Below are 24,702 nucleotides of genomic sequence, written 5' to 3' on the forward strand. Positions count from 1 at the left end.
GAAGAGAAATACACTTACGACCTACCCAATTGATGACCATCCATACATATGACTGGAAAAAGATGTAAATTGAAAAATGAAAAGGATGAAATATGAACTAAAGAATCTTAAATAAAATGTAAAAAGAAACTTCAGAATCATATGATAAAGCTGGTTAATAAAAAGAGATAATGATGATAGAAATGGTGGATAAAAGAGTGCTGTGCAGGTTGACAGATTCTACATACCAGCTAACCTGTGTCCGACTTACATCCATGTTGCGGGAGGGTGTATGTGGTAATCTATGCATGGAAACAAATTAAGGATATTGAAAGGAATATACTCAATATAGAAGGCTCTCATCAAAGAAGAAATTGAATATTTAAATTTGCAGTGATTTACTGAAGCATACTAAGGAAACAACAAAAATTTACTTGGGCTGAACAGAAAAGATGAAAAATTATTTAATGCATTGCCAAGTGAACTAAGGAATTAGCATAAGACAAGCACAAATTTATTTGAAAAAAGCCTTTATAAATGGCAAGAAATAGTTCAATTTGAATTCCAGGGTTGACAATTATCTATATTGTGTGGCAGCAGAGAAAAATTGGTTTTTAATCAAATAAGTTATGTAATTACTTATTTGCAATTACCTCTTTGTAATCTATAGGAAGGAAGTTTTATGCTGGTGAACATTGTGAGATTTCTTTATGGATACTCTTCTGTCTGTCTGTCTCTCTCTCTCAGCTTACTATGAAACAAACTTAGCAGAGAAAAGTGGTACAGTGGTGTTGATCAGTCATTATATGCTGTTATCAGAAAGAGTGAGTGCCTTGCCTTATCGTAAACTTTCATTTTAGATGCTCATGAGTTGATGTGCATTTGTGTGGGAATTTTTTTAGATAAATTATTAATTAAGAATGTTTAGATAAGGAGATAGTAGGTGGGTAGTAGTTGGTAGGCAGCCAATGACTGGGGAGATATATTACCTGTACTCCCTACATGGGTATCTGGAGGGTCAGTGACATCTGCTTAGTGAGCCGGCTTTTAATTGGTTGTCAAGTTGCACTCCCCTGACCCAGGCAGCTGTCTTTCTTTTCTCCCTCACACACACGTGGACTACTGACATTCTGACCCCAAACATATAATCTCTCCTTGACAACACTTACCTCATGCAGCTCATCTTTTGTAACCCTAGATTTTCCTGTTTTGAGCATTATGCAGTAGCTCTGCCTTTTTGCAGAATAGTAGGAGCAATAGATAGAAGTAGTAGGTAGAAACATTTTGGCAGGAGCATTAGGTAGAAATAGTAGGTAGGAGCATTAGGTAGATACATTAGTTAGAGGTAGTCAGTAGGAACTTTAGGTAGGAGCCCCTGCAAACACTGTGCTAGAGTTGCTCTCTGCCAGTGGCCTGTTAAGGGTGAAGCACTAAAGGCTAAGACGCAGCGTTGGAGTTCACTGGTTATGGAGGCTGTTTCTGTGGCCACCCCTTTGAGGGAGTTCCAGTTGGAACAGGCATCAGAGATATAAATAGATATAACCATCTTTACATCTAAAAAGGCCTTTTTTCCGCATTAGAGATTTTTATAACAGGTTATTGTCCTGACAATTTTATATGGATTTCTCCCTTCTTCATAGTATTTTATGATTTATGTCTCAGCTTTTCTGTTTTAATTACCTACAGGTGGTGAATAACTTGGGATCTCTTGCTGCTCGACTTGTGTTCAGAAGCATAGAAACAGCATCGTACAAATATTTTGCCCAGATGGTTTATCGGGGGAAACCAATCAAAGAACAAGATCAGGTATGGAAAATTTTTGTTTATCTGTTTATAGTTCCAGAGATATAAAGTACGACAGTGATTATATAGGATATAGGTGATGATATGTTGCCTGACCAATCATTGTTGGTTCTGGTCTGGCTGTATATCTAAATATTTCTTCAATTTTTATTAATACTTAATTAAATTGTACTGTCTTATCCTTGGGAGGTGTATAAGCTATAATGTTAATTGTGTCTTGAATGCTTTCTGCTGTTGATTCATGTGTCACATGGTATTTTCAAAAACTGAATTCTCTCAAATTTATCGCTGACTTAAACTGCTAAACCACCTTATTTTATTTCCCCAGACTTTTTAAGTTTGCCTACCCTTAGTTTTTACATTCATCCATTTTTAATTTATGATGACAAATATTATATTAATTTTTTGTTTGGTAATTAGACTTTGTTTATTCTTGTAGATTATTTTTCATGAATTATCTTTCTTTGTTGCTGCAATTATATTTTATGTTTATTCTTCTTTTACCTTGTGCTTTTGTTTAACAAATTTATATTTTTGGATTCAGTAGATTTCTAACTATTTCAATCAGCATTTGTGCAAAAATCAAATTGGAGGTAGTAGTTGGTAGGCAGCCACCAACCAGGGAGTTATATTACCAGTACTACCCGCATAGGTATTGGAAAGGTTAATAACGACTGTTTAGTGAGCCAGCTTTTCCTTGGTTGTCAGGTTTCACTCCTCTGACCCAGGTAACTGTGCTTCATTTTGCCTCTCTCTTAAGTGGACTGCTGGCATTCTGTCCATTAGCAAATAATCTCTCCTCATCACACATAACACTTGACATCACTTAACTCCCACAACTCATTTTTTGTAACTTAGCTTTTCCTGTGGTGAGTGCTGTGCTGTGTGCTAGCCCTGCATATTGGCAAAATATTAGGAGCAATAGATGAAAGGAGGAGGTAGGAACAGTAGGTAGAAATTGGAAGTAGGAACATTAGGTAAGAGCATTGGGTAGGAAGACTAGGGAGCTGTAGTCAGAAGGAACATTCGGTAGGAGCCTCTGGAAACACTCTGCTAGAGTTGCCCTCTGCCAATAGCCTGTTAAGGGTGAGGAGGGTGAGAAATTCACATGTTATGTAGAGTCTTTTGCTCTGACCACCCCCCTTGAGGGAGTTTCCAGAGGAAACAGGCATCTGAAAATATATATAGATAGATTTTTAATAATTTGTCTATCTTTCCATAGCTCTGATGCCTGTTCTTCATAACTGGAGAATCCTAGTGTCACTTCGTAAGCATTAATGCCTCCCCCTTAACAGGTCACTGGAATAGAGGGCCACTCTTTTGCCGTGTTTTCAGATGCTTCTACCTAATGGTCCCACCACCTACAGCTACCTAATGTGTCTACCTAATTTCCATCCTGCTACTTTTATTTAATGCTCCCAGTTAATGTTCATACCTGCAATTTCTACGTAATGCTTGTGTCCAGTGCTTCTGCTTACCACATCTATCTATTGCTCCTATCATCTTGTCAAAAGGCAGGACTAGTGCATAGCATTCACTGCAGAATAATCAACAATGCTCCTCTTATTCTGCTCCTGACTCAAACTTTCATTTAATCTGCTTTTTGTATTATTTATATTGCCTGTTCATGTATTACATCCATCTCTTAATATTCCATATCATGTTTTTCAGATCTCTCTATGTCTTATTATCAGTCCTTGTGTGCATTCTTTGCATCCTTCCTTGTTTCTTGTATCTTATTTTCATCACCCATATTCCAGTGTTTATCATTTGGTAAATTTTTCTTTTTCGAACTATAGACATTATCATAGGTGTAATACTTGTCGTACATGGCTCGCAGATGAAAACCAAAGTTGGTTTTGCATCATATTCATTTACAAGTAAGCAGTCATATATTCCAGTGTCACATTTTTTACATCTAACAGTTGGTTGTGGATCTAATTAACCTACTACTTTGTACAATAATTAACCTACTACTTTGTACAATATTCACATCTGTTGATGACCAATAGTTCTCCTCACGACCAATACCAAACAAAACTTGTGCTTATTTTTTGTCCATGCTCTTTCAGGAATTTATATCTTATTATCTACAGATTTGAGTCTTTTTCCAATCCAAAGTATTTTTGAAAGAAAGACACTATCATAGTTTAGGATTAGTATTAGATAAGAAGAATTAGAATGTTACTTGAAAGTAAGTTAGTGTCGTTATGATCAGTTAGCTGGTTTAGTTTCATATTGGAGAAGAATTGGGGGTTCATTAAAGCCTTTGGTAATTGTAAGTCTGATATATTGGTTTGAAAGTATATTTTTCATAGGTCCAAATATGTGGAAGTGTAAGAGCAGAACAAATTGATAACTTCATAGTATAGTTGGAATTAGTTGAATAGATAAATGATGGAAGTATGACAAAGATTTTTATTTTTAAGAAATGTTAGAAAGGCATGAGTGAAGGCTTGTGAAAATGATGTAGCTATGTACTTTGTATGGTAAATCGTTTGGTAGTAAAGATCTTTAGTATTACAGTTTAAAAAAAGAAGAGTTAGATGACCAAAGAAAAACAGATAAGGAGGAGGATTTTTTAGGGATAGAGGTTTTCTGTATATCTGTCTATCTGTATCTCTGATGCTTGTTCCCACCTGGAACTCTCTCAAGGGGATGGCCATGGCAATAGAGTCTCCATAACTAGTGAACTCCAATGCTGCTTCTTAGCCTTTAGTGCTTACCCCTAACAGGCCACTGGCAAAGGGCAACTCAAGCGCAGTGTTTGCAGAGGTGCCTACCTAATGTTCCTACAAACTGTGTCTACATAATGCTCATGCCTGTTGTTCCTACCTACTTCTTCTACCTAATGGTCTTGCCTAAATGCTCCCATCTTTTGCTTCTTTCTATTGCTCCTACCATTTCCCCAGAAGGCAGGGCTAGTGCAAAGTGCTCATCACAGGAAAATGAACTTAGTTAACTGTTGTTAAGCTTTATGTGTGACAAAGAGAGACTGTATGTTTGCAATCAGGATGCTAGTAGTCCACATGTGAGTGAGGCAGAAACAAAAAGACAGCTACTTACATTAGAGTATTGAAACTTGACAACCACCGAAGTGCTGGTTCACTATGCAGCTGTCACTAACCCTCCCAATACCCAGGTGGGTAATACTGATAATATACCTCCCTGGTCATTGGCTGCCAACCAACTACAACCTACTGGATAGAGGTATTTATGATAAGAATGCTAGGGCAGTGTGTGTTATCCAAAGGAATTCAAATAGCAGCTGACCACTGGGTCCCTTTGTTGATCATGTTTACTGAGAGTTTTGCTGTCAAGGGAAGAGGTTTGATTGGAAACATTAGTCATGCTTTATGTGCAGAGTAAATAAGTTAGAAACACTACTGTAGTGTGGAAGCTTTAGTTTAAGCTGGATGCTGTATGATTTTAATCCTTCCATTTATATAGAAAAGGACTTTGAATAATAAATTGGAATTTACAAAAAGTTTTAGGTAGTTATACAATAAATGTCTATAAGATTGTAACCAAATCTTTCTGTCTTCTCAGGATCGGGTTGCAGAGGTGGTAAGGTTTCTATCATCCGTGATACATAACCTGATGCTTATTAGCATAATCATTTTAACATTTGGCTGGTCCTATTCAAGCTTGGTTCTGCAGGTGGGTGACTACTATATTGCTTAATTTTGTGTTTATGATATGATTTTTTCAACATACAGTTTGAATGTACAGGGTATTTTCATACTTACTGCAGATTTGATTTTGCAGAACATAGTACAAAGACCTTCATCGTAAGATATCTCCATGATTTCTCAGACATGGTACTTTTCCATGTTATTTAATTGTCGTTATTATACTTAATCACTGTTTCCCACATTAGCGCAAGAAAACAGATGAAGAAAACCCATCCACTCACATACACATTCATATGTATGAATATATATATATATATATTCATTTATTTATTTATTTTGCTTTGTCGCTGTCTCCCGCGTTTGCGAGGTAGCGCAAGGAAACAGACGAAAGAAATGGCCCAACCCACCCCCATACACAATGTATATACATACACGTCCACACACGCAAATATACATACCTATACATCTCAATGTACGCATATATATACACACACAGACACATACATATATACCCATGCACACAATTCACACTGTCTGCCTTTATTCATTCCCATCGCCAGCCTCGCCACACATGGAATACCGTCCCCCTCCCCCCTCATGTGTGCGAGGTAGCACTAGGAAAAGACAACAAAGGCCCCATTTGTTCACACTCAGTCTCTAGCTGTCATGCAATAATGCCCGAAACCACAGCTCCCTTTCCACATCCAGGCCCCACACACTTTCCATGGTTTACCCCAGACGCTTCACATGCCCTGATTCAATCCACTGACAGCACGTCAACCCCAGTATACCACATCGATCCAATTCACTCTATTCCTTGCACACCTTTCACCCTCCTGCATGTTCAGGCCCCGATCACACAAAATCTTTTTCACTCCATCTTTTCACCTCCAATTTGGTCTCCCACTTCTCCTCGTTCCCTCCACCTCCGACACATATATCCTCTTGGTCAATCTTTCCTCACTCATTCTCTCCATGTGCCCAAACCATTTCAAAACACCCTCTTCTGCTCTCTCAACCACGCTCTTTTTATTTCCACACATCTCTCTTACCCTTACATTACTTACTCGATCAAACCACCTCACACCACACATTGTCCTCAAACATCTCATTTCCAGCACATCCATCCTCCTGCGCACAACTCTATCCATTGCCCACGACTCGCAACCATACAACATTGTTGGAACCACTATTCCTTCAAACATACCCATTTTTGCTTTCCGAAATAATATTCTCGACTTCCACACATTCTTCAAGGCTCCCAGGATTTTCACCCCCTCCCCCACCCTATGATTCACTTCCGCTTCCATGGTTCCATCCACTGCCAGATCCACTCCCAGATATCTAAAACACTTTACTTCCTCCAGTTTTTCTCCATTCAAACTTACCTCCCAGTTGACTTGACCCTCAACCCTACTGTACCTAATAACCTTGCTCTTATTCACATTTACTCTTAACTTTCTTCTTTCACACACTTTACCAAACTCAGTCACCAGCTTCTGCAGTTTCTCACATGAATCACCCACCAGCGCTGTATCATCAGCGAACAACAACTGACTCACTTCCCAAGCTCTCTCATCTACAACAGACTTCATACTTGCCCCTCTTTCCAAAACTCTTGCATTCACCTCCCTAACAACCCCATCCATAAACAAATTAAACAACCATGGAGACATCACACACCCCTGCCGCAAACCTACGTTCACTGAGAACCAATCACTTTCCTCTCTTCCTACACGTACACATGCCTTACATCCTCGATAAAAACTTTTCACTGCTTCTAACAACTTGCCTCCCACACCATATATTCTTAAAACCCTCCATAAAGCATCTCTATCAACTCTATCATATGCCTTCTCCAGATCCATAAATGCTACATACAAATCCATTTGCTTTTCTAAGTATTTCTCACATACATTCTTCAAAGCAAACACCTGATCCACACATCCTCTACCACTTTTGAAACCACACTGCTCTTCCCCAATCTGATGCTCTGTACATGCCTTCACCCTCTCAATCAATACCCTCCCATATGATTTACCAGGAATACTCAACAAACTTATACCTCTGTAATTTGAGCACTCACTCTTATCCCCTTTGCCTTTGTACAATGGCACTATGCATGCATTCCACCAATCCTCAGGCACCTCACCATGAGTCATACATACATTAAATAACCTTACCAACCAGTCAACAATACAGTCACCCCCTTTTTTAATAAATTCCGCTGCAATACCATCCAAACTTGCTGCCTTGCCGGCTTTCATCTTCCGCAAAGCTTTTACTACCTCTTCTCTATTTACCAAATCATTTTCCCCTCACTTTGCACACCACCTCAACCAAAACACCCTATATCTGCCACTCTATCATCAAACACATTCAACAAGCCTTCAAAATACTCACTCCATCTCCTTCTCACATCACCACTACTTGTTTTCACCTCCCCATTTGTGCCCTTCACTGAAGTTCCCATTTGCTCCCTTGTCTTACGCACTTTATTTACCTCCTTCCAGAACATCTTTTTATTCTCCCTAAAATTTAATGATACTCTCTCACCCCAACTCTCATTTGCCCTCTTTTTCACCTCTTGCACCTTTCTCTTGACCTCCTGTCTCTTTCTTTTATACATCTCCCACTCAATTTCATTTTTTCCCTGCAAAAATCGTCCAAATGCCTCTCTCTTCTCTTTCACTAATAATCTTACTTCTTCATCCCACCACTCACTACCCTTTCTAATCAACCCACCTCCCACTCTTCTCATGCCACAAGCATCTTTTGCTCAATCCATCACTGATTCCCTAAATACATCCCATTTCTCCCCCACTCCCCTTGCTTCCATTGTTCTCACCTTTTTCCATTCTGTACTCAGTCTCTCCTGGTACTTCCTCACACAAGTCTCCTTCCCAAGCTCACTTACTCTCACCACCCACTTCACCCCAACATTCACTCTTCTTTTCTGAAAACCCTTACAAATCTTCACCTTAGCCTCCACAAGATAATGATCAGACATCCCTCCAGTTGCACCCCTCAGCACATTAACATCCAAAAGTCTCTCTTTCGCGCGCCTTTCAATTGACACGTAATCCAATAACGCTCTCTGGCCATCTCTCCTACTTACATACGTATACTTGAGTATATCTCGCTTTTTAAACCAGGTATTCTCAATCACCAGTCCTTTTTCAGCACATAAATCTACAAGCTCTTCACCATTTCCATTTACAACACTGAACACCTCATGTATACCAATTATTCCCTCAACTGCCACATTACTCACCTTTGCATTCAAATCACCCATCACTATAACCCAGTCTCGTGCATCAAAACCACTAACACACTCATTCAGCTGCTCCCAAAACACTTGCCTCTCATGATCTTTCTTCTCATGCCCAGGTGCATATGCACCAATAATCACCCATCTCTCTCCATCAACTTTCAGTTTTACCCATATTAATCGAGAATTTACTTTCTTACATTCTATCACATACTCCCACAACTCCTGTTTCAGGAGTACTGCTACTCTTTCCCATGCTCTTGTCCTCTCACTAACCCCTGACTTTACTCCCAAGGCATTCCCAAACCACTCTTCCCCTTTACCCTTGAGCTTCGTTTCACTCAGAGCCAAAACATCCAGGTTCCTTTCCTCAAACATACTACCTATCTCTCCTTTTTTCACATCTTGGTTACATCCACACACATTTAGACACCCCAGTCTGAGCCTTCGAGGAGGATGAGCACTCCCCGCTTGACTCCTTCTTCTGTTTCCAATTTTAGAAAGTCAAAAAAATACTATTTGCCATTTCCCGTGTTAGCAAGGTAGCATTAAGAACAGAGGACTGAGCCTTTGAGGGAATATCTTCACTTGGCCCCCTTCTCTGTTCCTTCTTTTGGAAAATTAAAAACAAGAGGGGAGGATTTCCAGCCCCCCGCTCCCTTCCTTTTTAGTCGCCTTCTACGACACGCAGGGAAATACGTGAGAAGTATTCTTTCTCCTCTGTCCCCAGGGATAATATATATATATATATATATTATAACGAATCTAGCTCTCACAGTAATGAAAGTAATGGTTGATATAGAGCACTGTTGTCTAGGTTATACTGCGAGAAGACCCGTCATAAATGATCATGAAAAATTATTTTATTAGGTCTAGAATGATCCCAGGTTGATAATGATCAGTATTATTAATCAAAACATAGAAGTAACACAAAATCACAAAGTAACAGCAAGTATAATAACTAATTAACCAAATTCAATCAACAATGAATCCGTGAATCACATCCCCATGAATAGAAAAATATTACCACAAATCAAATGAAAAGCAATTTCCCAGCACACAACATAAAAATATGTTAACACAACCACAAGTGCATTTAACCACAAAGGCAGCTTAACTTATATAACAAAATCGTTCTGCTCCCCTACCACACCACCACACCTCGGGGAAGAGCCACTACACCTCAGGATGCCGTCTGGGATGAGACTGCCGTGGAAGGCATCGGCACCGATATATAAAGGGTTGGTATGAAGCCCGGCTTGTCTCAGAACAAAGTGAGACGAAGCAACAAGGACTTGAACTAATGAATCCTAACGCAGAATGATCTGGTTCCAACGTGGCAGAGGCAGTGGTGCGTAGTATGGAGGACAAAATAATTTTTTTTTTTTTTTTGCTTTGTCGCTGTCTCCCGCATTTGCGAGGTAGTGCAAGGAAACAGAAGAAAGAAATGGCCCAACCCACCCCCATACACATGTATATACACACATGTCCACACACGCAAATATACATACCTATACATCTTAATGTACACATATATATACACACACAGACACATACATATATACCCATGCACACAATTCACACTGTCTGCCTTTATTCATTCCCATCGCCACCTCGCCACCCATGGAATACCATCCCCCTCCCCCCTCATGTGTGCGAGGTAGCGCTAGGAAAAGATAACAAAAGCCCCATTCATTTACACTCAGTCTCCAGCTGTCATGCAGTAATGCCTGAACCACAGCTCCCTTTCCACATCCAGGCCCCATACAACTTTACATGGTTTACCCCAGACGCTTCACATGCCCTGATTCAATCCACTGACAGCACGTCAACCCTGGTATACCACATCGATCCAATTCACTCTATTCCTTGCCGGCCTTTCACCCTCCTGCATGTTCAGGCCCCGATCACTCAAAATCTTTTTCACTCCATCTTTCCACCTCCAATTTGGTCTCCCACTTCTCCTCGTTCCCTCCACCTCCGACACATATATCCTCTTGGTCAATCTTTCCTCACTCATTCTCTCCATGTGCCCAAACCATTTCAAAACACCCTCTTCTGCTCTCTCAACCATGCTCTTTTTATTTCCACACATCTCTCTTACCCTTACATTATTTACTCGATCAAACCACCTCACACCACACATTGTCCTCAAACATCTCATTTCTAGCACATCCACCCTCCTGCGCACAACTCTATCCATAGCCCACGCCTCGCAACCATACAACATTGTTGGAACCACTATTCCTTCAAACATACCCATTTTTGCTTTCCGAGATAATGTTCTTGACTTCCACACATTCTTCAATGCTCCCAGGATTTTCGCCCCCTCCCCCACCCTATGATTCACTTCCGCTTCCATGGTTCCATCCGCTGCCAGATCCACTCCCAGATATCTAAAACACTTTACTTCCTCCAGTTTTTCTCCATTCAAACTTACCTCCCAGTTGACTTGACCCTCAACCCTACTGTACCTAATAATCTTGCTCTTATTCACATTTACTCTTAACTTTCTTCTTTCACACACTTTACCAAACTCAGTCACCAGCTTCTGCAGTTTCTCACATGAATCAGCCACCAGCGCTGTATCATCAGCGAACAACAACTGACTCACTTCCCAAGCTCTCTCATCCACAACAGACTTCATACTTGCCCCTCTTTCCAAAACTCTTGCATTCACCTCCCTAACAACCCCATCCATAAACAAATTAAACAACCATGGAGACATCACACACCCCTGCCGCAAACCTACATTCAATGAGAACCAATCACTTTCCTCTCTTCCTACACGTACACATGCCTTACATCCTCGACAAAAACTTTTCACTGCTTCTAACAACTTGCCTCCCACACCATATATTCTTAAAACCCTCCATAAAGCATCTCTATCAACTCTATCATATGCCTTCTCCAGATCCATAAATGCTACATACAAATCCATTTGCTTTTCTAAGTATTTCTCACATACATTCTTCAAAGCAAACACCTGATCCACACATCCTCTACCACTTTTGAAACCACACTGCTCTTCCCCAATCTGATGCTCTGTACATGCCTTCACCCTCTCAATCAATACCCTCCCATATGATTTACCAGGAATACTCAACAAACTTATACCTCTGTAATTTGAGCACTCACTCTTATCCCCTTTGCCTTTGTACAATGGCACTATGCATGCATTCCGCCAATCCTCAGGCACCTCACCATGAGTCATACATACATTAAATAACCTTACCAACCAGTCAACAATACAGTCACCCCCTTTTTTAATAAATTCCGCTGCAATACCATCCAAACTTGCTGCCTTGCCGGCTTTCATCTTCCGCAAAGCTTTTACTACCTCTTCTCTATTTACCAAATCATTTTCCCCTCACTTTGCACACCACCTCAACCAAAACACCCTATATCTGCCACTCTATCATCAAACACATTCAACAAGCCTTCAAAATACTCACTCCATCTCCTTCTCACATCACCACTACTTGTTTTCACCTCCCCATTTGTGCCCTTCACTGAAGTTCCCATTTGCTCCCTTGTCTTACGCACTTTATTTACCTCCTTCCAGAACATCTTTTTATTCTCCCTAAAATTTAATGATACTCTCTCACCCCAACTCTCATTTGCCCTCTTTTTCACCTCTTGCACCTTTCTCTTGACCTCCTGTCTCTTTCTTTTATACATCTCCCACTCAATTTCATTTTTTCCCTGCAAAAATCATCCAAATACCTCTCTCTTCTCTTTCACTAATAATCTTACTTCTTCATCCCACCACTCACTACCCTTTCTAATCAACCCACCTCCCACTCTTCTCATGCCACAAGCATCTTTTGCTCAATCCATCACTGATTCCCTAAATACATCCCATTTCTCCCCCACTCCCCTTACTTCCATTGTTCTCACCTTTTTCCATTCTGTACTCAGTCTCTCCTGGTACTTCCTCACACAAGTCTCCTTCCCAAGCTCACTTACTCTCACCACCCACTTCACCCCAACATTCACTCTTCTTTTCTGAAAACCCTTACAAATCTTCACCTTAGCCTCCACAAGATAATGATCAGACATCCCTCCAGTTGCACCCTCAGCACATTAACATCCAAAAGTCTCTCTTTCGCGCGCCTTTCAATTGACACGTAATCCAATAACGCTCTCTGGCCATCTCTCCTACTTACATACGTATACTTGAGTATATCTCGCTTTTTAAACCAGGTATTCCCAATCACCAGTCCTTTTTCAGCACATAAATCTACAAGCTCTTCACCATTTCCATTTACAACACTGAACACCGCATGTATACCAATTATTCCCTCAACTGCCACATTACTCACCTTTGCATTCAAATCACCCATCACTATAACCCAGTCTCGTGCATCAAAACCACTAACACACTTATTCAGCTGCTCCCAAAACACTTGCCTCTCATGATTTTTCTTCTCATGCCCAGGTGCATATGCACCAATAATCACCCATCTCTCTCCATCAACTTTCAGTTTTACCCATATTAATCGAGAATTTACTTTCTTACATTCTATCACATACTCCCACAACTCCTGTTTCAGGAGTACTGCTACTCTTTCCCTTGCTCTTGTCCTCTCACTAACCCCTGACTTTACTCCCAAGGCATTCCCAAACCACTCTTCCCCTTTACCCTTGAGCTTCGTTTCACTCAGAGCCAAAACATCCAGGTTCCTTTCCTCAAACATACTACCTATCTCTCCTTTTTTCACATCTTGGTTACATCCACACACATTTAGACACCCCAGTCTGAGCCTTCGAGGAGGATGAGCACTCCCCGCTTGACTCCTTCTTCTGTTTCCAATTTTAGAAAGTCAAAAAAATACTATTTGCCATTTCCCGTGTTAGCGAGGTAGCATTAAGAACAGAGGACTGAGCCTTTGAGGGAATATCTTCACTTGGCCCCCTTCTCTGTTCCTTCTTTTGGAAAATTAAAAACAAGAGGGGAGGATTTCCAGCCCCCCGCTCCCTTCCCTTTTAGTCGCCTTCTACGACACGCAGGGAAATACGTGAGAAGTATTCTTTCTCCTCTGTCCCCAGGGATAATATATATATATATATATATTATAACGAATCTAGCTCTCACAGTAATGAAAGTAATGGTTGATATAGAGCACTGTTGTCTAGGTTATACTGCGAGAAGACCCGTCATAAATGATCATGAAAAATTATTTTATTAGGTCTAGAATGAGCCCAGGTTGATAATGATCAGTATTATTAATCAAAACATAGAAGTAACACAAAATCACAAAGTAACAGCAAGTATAATAACTAATTAACCAAATTCAATCAACAATGAATCCGTGAATCACATCCCCATGAATAGAAAAATATTACCACAAATCAAATGAAAAGCAATTTCCCAGCACACAACATAAAACTATGTTAACACAACCACAAGTGCATTTAACCACAAAGGCAGCTTAACTTATATAACAAAATCATTCTGCTCCCCTACCACACCACCACACCTCGGGGAAGAGCCACTACACCTCAGGATGCCGTCTGGGATGAGACTGCCGTGGAAGGCATCGGCAGCGATATATAAAGGGTTGGTATGAAGCCCGGCTTGTCTCAGAACAAATTGAGACAAAGCAATAAGGACTTGAACTAATGAATCCTAACGCAGAATGATCTGGTTCCAACGTGGCAGAGAGGCAGTGGTGCGTAGTATGGAGGACAAAATAATTTTTTTTTTTTTTTTTGCTTTGTCGCTGTCTCCCGCATTTGCAAGGTAGTGCAAGGAAACAGAAGAAAGAAATGGCCCAACCCACCCCCATACACATGTATATACACACATGTCCACACACGCAAATATACATACCTATACATCTTAATGTACACATATATATATATACACACACAGACACATACATATATACCCATGCACACAATTCACACTGTCTGCCTTTATTCATTCCCATCGCCACCTCGCCACCCATGGAATACCATCCCCCTCCCCCCTCATGTGTGCGAGGTAGCGCTAGGAAAAGATAACAAAAGCCCCATTCATTTACACTCAGTCTCCAGCTGTCATGCAATAATGCCCGAACCACAGCTCCCTTTCCACATCCAGGCCCCACACAACTTTACATGGTTTACCCCAGACGCTTCACATGCCCTGATTCAATCCACTGACAGCACGTCAACCCTGGTATACCACATCGATCCAATTCACTCTATTCCTTGCCGGCCTTTCACCCTCCTGCATGTTCAGGCCCCGATCACTCAAAATCTTTTTCACTCCATCTTTCCACCTCCAATTTGGTCTCCCACTTCTCCTCGTTCCCTCCACCTCCGACACATATATCCTCTTGGTCAATCTTTCCTCACTCATTCTCTCCATGTGCCCAAACCATTTCAAAACACCCTCTTCTGCTCTCTCAACCATGCTCTTTTTATTTCCACACATCTCTCTTACCCTTACATTATTTACTCGATCAAACCACCTCACACCACACATTGTCCTCAAACATCTCATTTCTAGCACATCCACCCTCCTGCGCACAACTCTATCCATAGCCCACGCCTCGCAACCATACAACATTGTTGGAACCACTATTCCTTCAAACATACCCATTTTTGCTTTCCGAGATAATGTTCTTGACTTCCACACATTCTTCAATGCTCCCAGGATTTTCGCCCCCTCCCCCACCCTATGATTCACTTCCGCTTCCATGGTTCCATCCGCTGCCAGATCCACTCCCAGATATCTAAAACACTTTACTTCCTCCAGTTTTTCTCCATTCAAACTTACCTCCCAATTGACTTGACCCTCAACCCTACTGTACCTAATAATCTTGCTCTTATTCACATTTACTCTTAACTTTCTTCTTTCACACACTTTACCAAACTCAGTCACCAGCTTCTGCAGTTTCTCACATGAATCAGCCACCAGCGCTGTATCATCAGCGAACAACAACTGACTCACTTCCCAAGCTCTCTCATCCACAACAGACTTCATACTTGCCCCTCTTTCCAAAACTCTTGCATTCACCTCCCTAACAACCCCATCCATAAACAAATTAAACAACCATGGAGACATCACACACCCCTGCCGCAAACCTACATTCAATGAGAACCAATCACTTTCCTCTCTTCCTACACGTACACATGCCTTACATCCTCGACAAAATAATATAAGTTTTAACTTAAACAAGATCTTAGGAGAGTACATGATACCTCCCCCGAAAGAGAAGTTTCCTGAAGGGAAAGTTAAAAAATATATATACAGAGATGTACTGACTGAGACCTAAACTCGTGATAAAGCGTCCGCTATCCTGTTTTCAGATCCTTTGATGTGTTTAATCTGGAGGTTGTACGGTTGCAAGAAGAGCAACCATCTCAGCAGGCGTTGATTGGAGAATTTGTTGCGGTTGAGGAACGTGATGGGGTTATGGTCCGTGTAAACCACAAGTCTTTGATGGCCGTAGAGGTAGCACTCGAACTTCTTGATTGCAGAGACGATAGCCAGGAGCTCCTTCTCGATGGTACTATAAGACTTCTGATGCTTGTTAAATTTTGCGGAGTGATATGCTATTGGATGCATTATTCTGTCCGTCTCTTGTAGTAAGACTGCTCCAGCGGCTACATCGCTTGCGTCTGTTTGAAGAACGAAGGGTTGAGCGAAGTTAGGGGCCATCAGGACGGGTTCATGAGACAAATAGGCTTTTCAAGTGGTTGAAGGCTTCCTGGCATTTCTCCGTCCACTTAAATGTCACCTTCCCACTCGTTAGATGTGTGAGAGGGGCAACCACAGAAGAGAAATTTGGGCAGTAGCGGCAGTAGAAACCCGCCATACCGAGGAAGCGCATCAAACTCTTCTTGGTATCTGGCATTGGGTAGGAGAGGATAGCGCTTATGTTGGCAGACTTAGGTCGAACATTTCCTTTTCCTACCTCAAGTCCCAGGTAGGTGACCTTAGGTGACCTGGGCGCGGCAGAAAGTTGATTTGGCCAGCTTGATGGTGAGGGGAGCGTCCTGGAGTTTCTGGAGAACAGCTGACAGTCTGTGCATATGATTATACCAAGTGTCTGAGTAAATAATTATGTCATCCAAGTATACTTCAACTTTGTCCAGATCTTGGAACAGAAAATTCATTGTACGCTGGAATGTCCCTGGGCTGTTACGCACACCAAACGGCATTACTCTGTACTCATATAACCCAAATGGTGCTATAAATACCGAGATAATTTGAGCATTTTCAGTTAATGGAATCTGATAAAACCCTTTACTCAGATCTATCTTTGAAATATACCTGGACTGTCCCACCGTATCAATCAGATCATCGATGCGGGGCAATGGATAGGCATCTGACTGGGTGACACCGTTGAGTCGACAGTAGTCTGTGCACAGGCGAAGCTGTCCGTCCTCCTTAGGAACGAGCAAGCAGGGAGATGCCCAAGGTGAACAGCTAGGTACAGCCAGGTTGTTGTTTAGTAGGTAGTCCACCTCTTTCTTCATCTGCCCTCTCTTTTGATGTGGTATTCTGTATGGTGGCTGGCTGATAGGGTTTGTTCCAGGAATTAGTACAACATCATGAGACATAATTGTACAATGGCCTGGCGTGTCTGATATCACATTAGAATGACTTAAGAGCACACTTGAGACTTCTTTGACTTGTTCAGGTTGCAAATGTGCAAGAAATTTAGGCAAGTCTTGTAGTATGTCAGAGTTTGAATGTCCTTTCCAATTGTTAGCTGTGCCAGAAGTATCAAGAGTGTTATCTACCTGTGAACCCATTACGTTGCATGGCAATTCTATCTGGTCACGTCCAGGATTCTGTGATAGAAAAGGTTTTAGAAGGTTAACATTGACAAATTGTGTTGCTCTATGACGACCAGGAGTCCTTATTATGTAACTGTAATCATCAACTTTAGATTTTATTGTGTAAGGACCGTGATACTTGGCTGACAGAGGAGAACCAGTAATTGGGAAGTAAGCTAGAACTTTATCTCCTTCCTGAAAGTTTCTGACTTTAGCTTTACCATCAAATACTGATTTCATAGTATGTTGTGAAATCTTCAAATTATCCCTAGCAAATTTACGTATCTTATCAAGGTTATCTTTCAGTTGTTGCAAGTAGGTTGTGACAGATTTCAGTGGAACTTTATGACTAATGAGCTCATCTTTAACCACTTTAAGAGGTCCTCTGACTTGTCTACCAGAGACGAGCTCAAAAGGTGAACAACCAAGTGACTCGTGTGGAGATTCTCGAACAGCAAATAAGAGAAAGGGTAACCCTTCATCCCAATCCTGATTCCTCTCATGACAGTACTTGTGTATCATTGATTTGAGGGTTTGATGGTGCTTCTCAAGGACACCTTGACTCTGCGGGTGATATGCTGTGGACAGGGTCTGTTTGATACCTAGCTCCTGAAGCACATCTTTGAAGAGATCGCTGGTGAAGTTGGTGCCACGGTCACTTTGTACCTCCTGAGGGATACCGAAAGTAGTGAACATGTGGATTAATTTATTAGCTACATTTTTGGCAGAGATAGTCTTTAGAGGAAAAGCCTCTGGGTATCTAGATGTAGGGCAAAGTACTGTAAGTATATACTGATTTCCCTTCTTAGACTTTGGCAAGGGACCAACTATGTCAATAATAATCTTTTGAAAGGGTTCTGAAGGAACTGGAATGGGTTGCAATGGATATAGTGGAATTGATTGATTAGGTTTCCCTACAATCTGACAAGTTAAGCAAGAATTGATAAATGAAACTATATCCTTCTTCATACCAGGCCAATAGAAATCATTAAGTAGTTTGAGGTAGGTTTTTTTAATTCCTAAGTGACCACTAAAACCTTCATGTGCAATTTCCATAAGAGGCTGCCTTATACACTGTGGAACTACCACTTGATGCGTCTCGGCCCATGTATCTTCATCAGAGAGTTTAGGGGGTCTATAGAACCTCATAAGGATGTTGTCTTGGTAGTAGAAGGCAGGTGTGTCGAGGATATCTTCTTTCGGCAGGACCTCCTGGTGTTACTTCGCCAGGGTTGGGTCCTGTCGCTGGGCCTCCTCTAGTTTGTGCTCGGATATCAGCTTGTTTAAGGGAGATACATCCAGATCACAAGTAGTATAACCTTCATTGCAGGGCTTAGGAAAGAGAGGTGGTGTAGGATCCTCCTCGTCCACGGTCCGTTGATGTTGAGAGCGTGTGACGGCACAGATGGGGAACAGTGTTGGCTGCTCCTTCTCAATGTCTTCAGTAGGGCTATAGGGCAGTGGAGTGTCTCGAATAGTTAGTGCAGGGATGACCAGACTGCCGGCTAGGTCGTTACCAAGAAGGAAGGTGGCGTCAGGTATAGGTAGAGGAGTATCAACTACTCCTACAGTTACTGTGCCTTTCACTGCCTCACAGTCAAGCTCTATTTTGGCAAGGTGTACTGGAGTGCTGGCGTTGACCAATTTGAGATAGACCTTCTCACCCGTTAGTTTAGAGACAATATCAGGGAGAGATGCCTTGTGGATCAGAGACTGGGCCGATGCAGTGTCTCTGATGATCTGTACAGGGTGTTGTTGCTTGCCAGGGCCTAGAGACACACTGCCAGGGGAGTGGAATGGTTGAAAGAGGTCGAATGATGTTGGAGAATCCTGTAGGTTGGTGGTTGCCACAGGTTTTGTGAAGTTTGTCGCAGTGGCGGTTGTGCCCTTAGATACCTTACACCTAGGATCAGGACAATCCTTTATAAGGTGTCCTTCTTTCTTACAGAACCTACAGACCTAAGCATATTTCTCACCTAGTTGACCCTGTCCAGAAACATGCTTAGCGTGTGTGGAACCTGCACGTGACCTTACAGTAGAAGGGGTAGTTTTCCCTTCTCCCTGTTGTGGATGATGGATAAGGGAGTAGACGTCAGCGAGCTTAGCTGCCTTTAAGTAATCTGTTTCCTCCCTGTTGGTTATATGCACCATTATTTAGTATGGAACCTTTCTCTTAAACTCTTCAAGCATAAGCAAGTTGACCAGGCCTTCAAATGTATCTACACTAGCCGATTTAATCCAACTATTAAATGATCTAAGTTTCTCAGCAGCAAATTCTGAATAGGTTTGAGTTTGAGTTTTAGTTAGGTTCCTAAAAGCCTGTCTGTAACCTTCAGTTGTAATAGAATACATGGCCAGAATTGCCTCTTTTATCTCCTCATAGTTAGTAATATCATGAATCCCATCACACACATCAACTGCCTTACCCACAAGCTTGGGCTTTAGGAGCCAGACCCAGTGCTCCTTGGGCCATTTGAAGTGTTCTGCTGTTGTTTCAGATTGTCTAAAGAAGGCTTCTGGATTCTTCTCTGTGAAAATAGGGAGAAGCTTGACATGCTTGGCAACATCAAACTTGACAGGAGCTTCTGTATCTGGGATGCTTTGTTTCAGCTGTAAGACCTTTAACTCGTGTTCGCGCTTCAGTCTTGTGGTTTCACGTTCAGCGAGTTCAGTCTGTAGTTTAACTTGTAAAGCTTGGAGTTTAGCAGTCTCAATCTCAAGAGTAGTCTGTAGGTCAGGAGTTGATGTGCAATGATGGGTAGTAAAATCTGTGGCCTTTAAGTAGGCTTCAATGTTAGACTTAAGTTCATCCTTAGTTGTACTATGAGTGAATGGCACTCGAAATGTAGTGGCAATAAACTTAAGATCATCCTTAGTTATATTATCTGAATCAAGTTCCTCAACTGAAGGGTTACTTACAAACCTTACGGGGTCAAAGTCAGTCATGGTGAACAAGGCAAAAACAGGTTAAAGGACAATAGGAATGGATATATAAAGTTAAGTGAGAAATGTTGGTAATCACACCAAATACTTCCCAAGCTAGTAAATAGTATGAAAACCGCAGGTAGACACTTTCAACTTGTAACGAGCCAGTGTGTAGTTAAGGTAGTAACATATTTCCCATACATACGCACTGGAATTACCAAAACTATACAGAGTACTTATTAAAAGTTTGAGACTGGTCAAGTTACAAACGAGTGTAAATTAAAGAGAGAGAAATGATGAGCTTCGCTGGCTCAGATTAGAAATGAGTGAGAGTTTCTGTATGACGATTTATGGGAGTCAGTGTAGATTTCTTAGGTATGAACACTTGTGGGACGTAGCAGAAACAGGCTATACCATTAATTATGTAGGAAAGCTAACTAGCTATGCACTGGCCAGGTATAAGGCAGTTATACACTCGAGAAATAACCAAAACTTATAACTAGATTAAGAGTTACCTTCCCACGGAACTAAATCAATTTAATATAAGGACGGTTAACAAGTCTATGTGGTGTGCACAAGGAAACTTATTGAATAACAAACCTCCTGTACAGGCCCCCATATAACGAATCTAGCTCTCACAGTAATGAAAGTAATGGTCAATATAGAGCACTTTTGTCTAGGTTATACTGTGAGGAGAAGACCCGTCATAAATGATTGTGAAAAATTATTTTATTAGGTCTAGAATGAGCCCGGGTTGATAATGATCAGTGTTATTAATCAAAACATAGAAGTAACACAAAATCACAAAGTAACAGCAAGTATAATAACTAATTAACCAAATTCAATCAACAATGAATCCATGAATCACATCCCCATGAATAGAAAAATATTACCACAAATCAAATGAAAAGCAATTTCCCAGCACACAACATAAAACTATGTTAACACAACCACAAGTGCATTTAACCACAAAGGCAGCTTAACTTATATAACAAAATCGTTCTGCTCCCCTGCCACACCACCACACCTCGGGGAAGAGCCACTACACCTCAGGATGCCGTCTGGGATGAGACTGACGTGGAAGGCATCGCACCAATATATAAAGGGTTGGTATGAAGCCTGGCTTGTCTCAGAACAAAGTGAGACGAAGCAACAAGGACTTGAACTAATGAATCCTAACGCAGAACGATCTGGTTCCAACGTGGCAGAGAGGCAGTGGTGCGTAGTAAGGAGGACAAAATAATTTAAGAGTTTTAACTTAAACAAGATCTTAGGAAAGTACATGATAACACATGTATATAATTCATACTGTCTGCCTTTATTCATTCCCATCGCCACCCTGCCACACATGAAATAACAACCCCCTCCCCCCCTCATGTGCGTGAGGTAGTGCTAAGAAAAGACAACAAAGGCCACATTCGTTCACACTCAGTCTCTAGCTGTCATGTAATAATGCACCGAAACCACAGGTCCCTTTCCACATCCAGGCCCAACAGAACTTTCCATGGTTTACCCCAGATGCTTCACATGCTCTGGTTCAATCCATTGACAGCACGTCGACCCCGGTATACCACATCGTTCCAATTCACTCTAATCCTTGCATGCCATTCACCCTCCTGCATGTTCAGGCCCTGATCACTCAAAATCTTTTTCACTCCATCTTTCCACCTCCAATTCAGTCTCCCACTTCTTGTTCCCTCCACCTCTGACACATATATCCTCTTGGTCAATCTTTCCTCACTCATTCTCTCCATGTGACCAATCCATTTCAAAACACCCTCTTCTGCTCTCTGGACCGCACTCTTTTTATTACCACACATCTCTCTTACGCGGGGTGCCTAAATGTGTGTGGATGTAACCAAGATGTGAAGACCCTTACTGGAAAAACAATCACTCTTGAAGTAGAACCTTCAGACAAAATTGAAAATGTGAAGGAAAATAGTGAAATTGGAGAAAAATGTAGCTTAGACGTTGAAGCTTATTGATACAGTGGTTAAATTGATGAGAACTGCTATTGACGTTTGTGTAAATAAATTATACATTTCCTTTTTTCCATAGCCAGAGGTTGAACCATTATGTGACATTCATTTTTTTCATTCATTTCAAGCTAGAAGTTTCAGTTTTCTAAATTGTTTCTTACATTTTTCATATGTATATATATGTATGTGTGTGTGTGTGTGTATGTGCGTATGTGTGTGTATGTGTGTGTATATGTGTATGTGTATGTATATTATCCCTGGGGATAGGGGTGAAAGAATACTTCCCACGTATTCCTCGCGTGTCGTAGAAAGCGACTAGAGGGGACGGGAGCAGGGGGCCAGAAATCCTCCCCTCCTTGTATTAACTTTCTAAAATGGGAAACAGAAGAAGGAGTCACGCGGGGAGTGCTCATCCTCCTCGAAGGCTCAGAGTGGGGTCCCTAAATGTGTGTGGATGACACCAAGATGTGAAAAAAGGAGAGATAGGTAGTATGTTTGAGGAAAGGAACCTGGATGTTTTGGCTCTGAGTGAAACGAAGCTCAAGGGTAAAGGGGAAGAGTGGTATGGGAATGTCTGGGGAGTAAAGTCAGGGGTTAGTGAGAGGACAAGAGCAAGGGAAGGAGTAGCAATACTCCTGAAACAGGAGTTGTGGGAGTATGTGATAGAGTGTAAGAAAGTAAATTCTCGATTAATATGGGTAAAACTGAAAGTTGATGGAGAGAGGTGGGTGATTATTGGTGCATATGCACCTGGGCATGAGAAGAAAGATCAAGAGAGGCAAGTGTTTTGGGAGCAGCTGAATGAGTGTGTTAGTGGTTTTGATGCACGAGACCGGGTTATAGTGATGGGTGATTTGAATGCAAAGGTGAGTAATGTGGCAGTTGAGGGAATAATTGGTATACATGGGGTGTTCAGTGTTGTAAATGGAAATGGTGAAGAGCTTGTAGATTTATGTGCTGAAAAAGGACTGATGATTGGGAATACCTGGTTTAAAAAGCGAGATATACATAAGTATACTTATGTAAGTAGGAGAGATGGCCAGAGAGCGTTATTGGATTACGTGTTAATTGACAGGCGTGCGAAAGAGAGACTTTTGGATGTTAATGTGCTGAGAGGTGCAACTGGAGGGATGTCTGATCATTATCTTGTGGAGGCTAAGGTGAAGATTTGTATGGGTTTTCAGAAAAGAAGAGTGAATGTTGGGGTGAAGAGGATGGTGAGAGTAAGTGAGCTTGAGAAGGAGACCTGTGTGAGGAAGTACCAGGAGAGACTGAGTACAGAATGGAAAAAGGTGAGAACAATGGAAGTAAGGGGAGTGGGGGAGGAATGGGATGTATTTAGGGAATCAGTGATGGATTGCGCAAAAGATGCTTGTGGCATGAGAAGAGTGGGAGGTGGGTTGATTAGAAAGGGTAGTGAGTGGTGGGATGAAGAAGTAAGAGTATTAGTGAAAGAGAAGAGAGAGGCATTTGGACGATTTTTGCAGGGAAAAAATGCAATTGAGTGGGAGATGTATAAAAGAAAGAGACAGGAGGTCAAGAGAAAGGTGCAAGAGGTGAAAAAAAGGGCAAATGAGAGTTGGGGTGAGAGAGTATCATTACATTTTAGGGAGAATAAAAAGATGTTCTGGAAGGAGGTAAATAAAGTGCGTAAGACAAGGGAGCAAATGGGAACTTCAGTGAAGGGCGCAAATGGGGAGGTGAAAACAAGTAGTGGTGATGTGAGGAGATGGAGTGAGTATTTTGAAGGTTTGTTGAATGTGTTTGATGATAGAGTGGCAGATATAGGGTGTTTTGGTCGAGGTGGTGTGCAAAGTGAGAGGGTTAGGGAAAATGATTTGGTAAACAGAGAAGAGGTAGTGAAAGCTTTATGGAAGATGAAAGCCGGCAAGGCAGCAGGTTTGGATGGTATTGCAGTGGAATTTATTAAAAAAGGGGGTGACTGTATTGTTGACTGGTTGGTAAGGTTATTTAATGTATGTATGACTCATGGTGAGGTGCCTGAGGATTGGCGGAATGCATGCATAGTGCCATTGTACAAAGGCAAAGGGGATAAGAGTGAGTGCTCAAATTACAGAGGTATAAGTTTGTTGAGTATTCCTGGTAAATTATATGGGAGGGTGTTGATTGAGAGGGTGAAGGCATGTACAGAGCATCAGATTGGGGAAGAGCAGTGTGGTTTCAGAAGTGGTAGAGGATGTGTGGATCAGGTGTTTGCTTTGAAGAATGTATGTGAGAAATACTTAGAAAAGCAAATGGATTTGTATGTAGCATTTATGGATCTGGAGAAGGCATATGATAGAGTTGATAGAGATGCTCTGTGGAAGGTATT

The 24,702-nt window shown here is 41.4% G+C and overlaps 1 protein-coding gene across 1 annotated transcript in view; it reads left to right on the forward strand.

The window, feature by feature from the left end:
- LOC139748647 (man(5)GlcNAc(2)-PP-dolichol translocation protein RFT1) overlaps positions 1-24,702 on the forward strand; it is a 105,536-nt gene that overhangs the window by 53,179 nt on the left and 27,655 nt on the right. Inside the window, exons 7-8 of the mRNA XM_071661895.1 lie at positions 1,666-1,785; positions 5,332-5,442. Coding sequence (XP_071517996.1) covers positions 1,666-1,785; positions 5,332-5,442 — 231 coding nt within the window. The remainder of the gene's footprint in view (positions 1-1,665; positions 1,786-5,331; positions 5,443-24,702) is intronic.

This window comes from Panulirus ornatus, chromosome 5 (genome assembly GCF_036320965.1).
Source record: "Panulirus ornatus isolate Po-2019 chromosome 5, ASM3632096v1, whole genome shotgun sequence".
NCBI classification, from domain to species: domain Eukaryota; kingdom Metazoa; phylum Arthropoda; class Malacostraca; order Decapoda; family Palinuridae; genus Panulirus; species Panulirus ornatus.